Here is a 4,908-nt window from a genome sequence, read left to right as displayed (position 1 = left end):
CCTGTGGGGCTCTGCACGGACCCCCAGGTGAGAAGCCAGCCACAGCAGGCCCTTCACAGCCTGCTTTCAAGTACACTTGGAATGGCACTGCCGAGGCTTGTGTTTTAATGGATCTGCTCCTTCACATTTTAAAGTGGCCCTTTATGTTTGGTGGAACAGACTAAATTTTTTTTTTTTTTTTTTGAGACAGGGTTTCCCTGTAGTTTCTAGAGCCTGTCCTGGAACTAGCTCTTGTAGACCAGGCTGGCCTCGAACTCAGAGATCCGCCCGCCTCTGCCTCCCAAGTGCTGGGATTAAAGGCGTGCGCCACCACCGCCTGGCCGAGCAGACTAAATTTTATGTATCTTTCCTTCTTTACCTAACAACAACAACAACAAAAAACAATTACACATCCCCTACCCATCTATTACCAATAAGCAGGCAAAACCTAAATACTGAAAATTTTGCTTTTTCTTCTGCTAACACCTGCTGCTGACACATGACTAGGGACAGCGAAGCTCGTGGCTTTGCAGAACACTGTTAGTCCTCGGAGTGGGAGGGGCAAGCACAGTGTATTTTCTAACCAAATTTAAAATAGCCCATCAAGTAGAAAATTTCTATCATGTACCAAATATTCTGAAAGAGTCAAAGCAGTTTCAAAGTGGAGGTGTGCACCAAAACACAGGCTTATCTCTTCAGTAGCATTTATCCAAGAAGCCTGTCAATCATAAACCTGCCCCTCTAAATGGTTTATGAAAGAACTGTCTATTCAGAAAAAAAAAAAAACAAAAAAAAAAAACCACTAAGTAAGAAAGGCCTCAGATCCCACTGAAAACCTGTGGAGAGCATTATTTCCTTTCCACAGAAAACAGTAGAATTTTAGGGGTCTCCCACCTCTCCTAGGCCAGCCACAGAGATCAGGTAAGGGGCTCTCAACCTTTCTATGGTGACTCTTGGGAGAAAAGCAAACCCCTTCTACTACATCGAGAGTCTAGGGTGCGACCCTAAGCCACGAATACTAGAAGAAAACCAATTTGCTTCAAAGACCAATTCTGACTCATTTGCCCTTTGAAGAAAGAACATCCCAGTCTCTGGTGGCCTCTATCAGATGCCGCTGGCCGTGACTCATCCACTCTTCCTGGTCTTCGTAGAGCCGCCCGCAGAACCAGCACTTAAACACGCACTGGGCAGCGTCGTCCGGCAGGGAGCCCACCACCTGGTAGTTGTTCTTGTGAACCTTCTTCAGCTTCATTTTCAGCATCATCTGCCTCTTCATGTGGCTCGCCTCGTGTGCGGTCTGGTAAGTCAGGCGCGCGTGGTGCCGCCGGACGCCCAGCTGACACCGAGTCCTCTCAGACAGCACGACCTTGAGGACATTGCCCCGGTACTTGTTTATGACCTTCATCACGTTGCTCACTTCGGGGGAGTCCACATCAGGATGGTTTAGCACAATGACCGGCTGGTTCCGACGGGGACATTTGATCAACTGATCTGGCCTGGCAGCTATGAGTCGCAGCTGCCTGGCAACCTGAAAAAAGGAAGGGTCTTTGAGGCCGCGGCTGGGATCCGCCTGCAGCTTGCTTTTTTTCTTGGCTGAGCTTACTTGCTTGGTTTTAGTCTTGCTTAGGGTTAGGTTCCTAGAAATGGGTCTCCCTTGCCTGCTGGAGTCACTGTTTCCTGTCTGTGTGCTGTACACAGGGACAATTTTTTTAGGGGTACTACCGCAGATAGAGTCCTCCTTTTTAGATTTGGGCCGAAGAGAGGTCTCCAGATTGGGGGACATGTCTGCCGACCCGCGTCTACACGTCAAAGGCTGGGAGCCTGAGCTGGTCTGTTTCACAGGGCAGAACGGAAGCGGTTCTAACTGGGCTTCACTGCAGGGTATGCTGACAGGTGTGTCACAGGTGGCCTCGATGATGCGGGCATCTTCAGAAGAGTTCAGGACCCTCAACACAGCCCCTTTGGGGATCAGCACTGGAGTCGCAACAGGAGTCTTTCTGGTCATTCTGCTCTCCATTGTCCCATCGTCACCACTGACCAACTTGGGGCAGATCTGCTGCTGAGCAAGCTGCCTGCCGCCAGCCACGCTGCCTTCATTCTGAGGTTTTTGGAGAGGACCTACGGAAGGGCCGGAACTAGGGCCAGGGCCAGTAAGAGACATACTCATTTCCTGAATGCCCTTGGGAGCTGCTTTTGAAGTCAGCTTGGGTGCCTGCCCTATGGACCGTCGCTGAGCACTACTGGCAGACAAAGAGGAGGGCTTACCGCACGACTCAATTAGCTGTGCTATCTTTCTGCGAAGCAGTTCGATGGACTTTATTTTGGTTGTTGAATTATTCCACTTAATGCCCTCTGGCACATTTTCAGATCCAGAGCTCAAAGAAAATACTGACGAGATGATTGGACCCTCAAATGTGTTACCGGTCTTTTCAGAATTCTTCGGCTGCTCAGGCTGATCCCCAGGCTGTTGGGACCTCAGTTTATCTTCCCCAGTAATGTTTATGTGTAAATACTCTTTTTTCTGTGCAGAGAAAGCCTGGCCTGTATTTCCCACTGCCTTGTCTTCTACCTGTTTGTCTTCCAGCTTCCTGTCAGAGGGAGCCATTGTTTCAGGACAACTAGTCCGATTCCTGGCTTCTAAGTCACTCTCACCTAGAGGCAGAATGCCCTTCTCTCCAGAGAAGGGAACCTTTGCAGGCAACGAGGCCAGGGGAAGGAGCTGCTGGGAGTCACTGCGGGAACCCCATCCTTCTTCAGCCAAAGGAACTGCTGATTTACTCAAGAAAGGGTTCACTGTGGCTCCAGGACCGCAGGAAACACTGCTTTGTACAGAGGATGGAGAATGGCCTTTTAAGGCAGCAGAGGGAAGGGCTCTAGGTGGACACAAACTGTGAGTTTTCTGCAAATCTTTAATTGTCTCGGAGCTGAGAAAAGAGTCCTGATGACTGTGCACACCAGGACTGGGCATGAAGAAATTGCAAGACTTGACCCACTTCACATTTTTTAGTTGTTTCTGAACCAAAGAGTGCAGCCGATCGAGGCCCACAAACTCTCCAGCATTCCCTTCCATTGCTAGCGACCTCGCTGCTTCCGTAGAGAGCATCTTTCTCTGTCCCCCTGAGTCCTTCTCCGTGATAGTGTACATGGAGGTCCCTCCATCTCCTCTGCCTGTGTCAAGGCGGGTGTTTTCTTCTAACGGAAACAGTTTAAGCACAAGCTGCTGAGTGCCATTGACAACCTTCACATCGATCAACTGGGCTAGACAGTTAGTGGGGACCACCAGCTCCGAGGGCGCCATGACTGTCAGTGGCATACCCGGCTGCACAGGCTCCTTCGAGGGGGACAGGACTTCCACCTCAACGTTCTTATTCCCCAACAGGCTCACCTCGCTTGGCTCTGACAGGGCCATTTTGTTGGGAATACACACTACATCTTTTTGGTACTTCTTTAGCTCAGGTAACAGCATCACGCTGTGTGTCTTGTCTTTGTTTGTGTGGAGAGAGAATCGCGATAACTGCTCTGACAACTTGTTCTGGAAGGTAGTCCTGGGACTGGGGACCTTAGAGAGTTCTGTGCTCTGCTTTGCAATGTTGGTTCTCTTGGGCTCCAGCTTGGCAACGGTTTTGAATGGTCGTTTGGCACCGGCCCGCTCATGGACCCTCCTCCTGTGCTTGACAATGTAGTCGTTGCGGATAGCACCATAGTCGCAGTACTCACAGCGGTAAGGGAAGACGCCCGTGTGCTTCACCAGGTGCCTCTGGAACTCCCCCTTCGTGTAGGAGATGTAGCTGCAGTGGGAGCAGATGAACTTGATCTCCTCGTGCTGCAGTGTGTGCTTTCTGTACTGCAGCGGGTCCTTTGTGGAGAAGCGGCATTTATCACAGTAGTATTTGCCCGGCTTGAAGTTCCTAACCTTAAATTTGGTATTTACAGGGTTTGAGATGGTTTCGGTCTCACTTCTGACAAGAACAGCAGCGGGGTTATTGTTCACAAAATGAAGCTGGGTAGGTATCGTGCGAAGGCTGCATTTGAAGCAGACAAAAGCGTCTTCCTTCTGGCTCTGCCCAGGGCCCTTTCTTAAGTCTTGAGGCGGGATCTTGTGAACACTTTTGCACTGTACACAGGTAGCAATGGTCATTGTGGTAGTCTCAGCCTCTGAGCCTTGGTACAATAAGGTTTGTGCTTCCTGTCTGTCTGGCCGGGTTGCTCTAGTACAACTAGGCTGTTTGGGGGACATGGTCAAAGAACTTGGTCCACCATTCACTTGTGTGGTATACAGCTGTTCTCCGATGTCCTTCATCTTCTTTATCTGCATACCCACATAGCCGGCTGAAATCGAAGATGTCATTTGATAAAGTCCCCTGCAGACATCCTTCCCGCACACCCAGTGACTGGTGGAGCCGCAGACTTCTTGGCAAATACGTAACGATCAATCACAGTTTGTGTCCTTTCACAGGAAATACATGAACCACAGTATGCTTTCAATTCTGTTTCCAGGCAACACTACAGGAAAGACCATAAAGCATGATTAGTACAGAGGCTCATAGCTTAGCTAAGCTACCACTACTTCCACTGTGCCGGAATGACGCTGTGGGAATGTCACAGGGAATCCCCACAGAGACTAAAGAACTGTGCTGCAGCAACACAAACACAAACACAAGCATGTTGGCAAGGCTCTAGCCCACATCAACTGGGAGCCAGAGCTACCTGGAGGATCCTCACCAGTAGCTCAGGATCACCTCTGACAGTGACCACAGGTAGCTTCAGATGATCCTGAGAAAACATCATAGAAGACACTGCCAGCTCAGCCTTGACGTGTGAGTCACCAAGTGGTGGGGACGGGGCTTATGGTCAGTTGTTCACACATGCACCTCCATTATAGCAACTCTCATTCACACACCCACTCGGCTCGCACAAGTGGGGAAGCCA

At 50.0% G+C, this 4,908-nt stretch overlaps 1 protein-coding gene across 1 annotated transcript; it reads right to left on the bottom strand.

Annotated features, from left to right (window-relative positions):
- Positions 1–960: 960 nt before the first annotated feature.
- Positions 961–4,424, bottom strand: Znf518b (zinc finger protein 518B). The gene has a single exon (XM_038317031.1). The coding sequence runs from the start codon at positions 4,325–4,327 to the stop codon at positions 1,037–1,039; it is 3,291 nt and encodes a 1,096-aa protein (XP_038172959.1). The 5' UTR covers positions 4,328–4,424; the 3' UTR covers positions 961–1,036.
- Between the last annotated feature and the right edge of the window lie 484 nt (positions 4,425–4,908).

This window comes from Arvicola amphibius, chromosome 1, assembly GCF_903992535.2.
Source record: "Arvicola amphibius chromosome 1, mArvAmp1.2, whole genome shotgun sequence".
Taxonomy (NCBI): domain Eukaryota; kingdom Metazoa; phylum Chordata; class Mammalia; order Rodentia; family Cricetidae; genus Arvicola; species Arvicola amphibius.
This window is presented reverse-complemented; position numbering and strand designations above follow the sequence as displayed.

Coding starts and splice junctions, on each gene's coding strand:
- Znf518b (XM_038317031.1), bottom strand. CDS start 4,327: ATGACATCTTCGATTTCAGCCGGCTATGTGGGTATGCAGATAAAGAAG.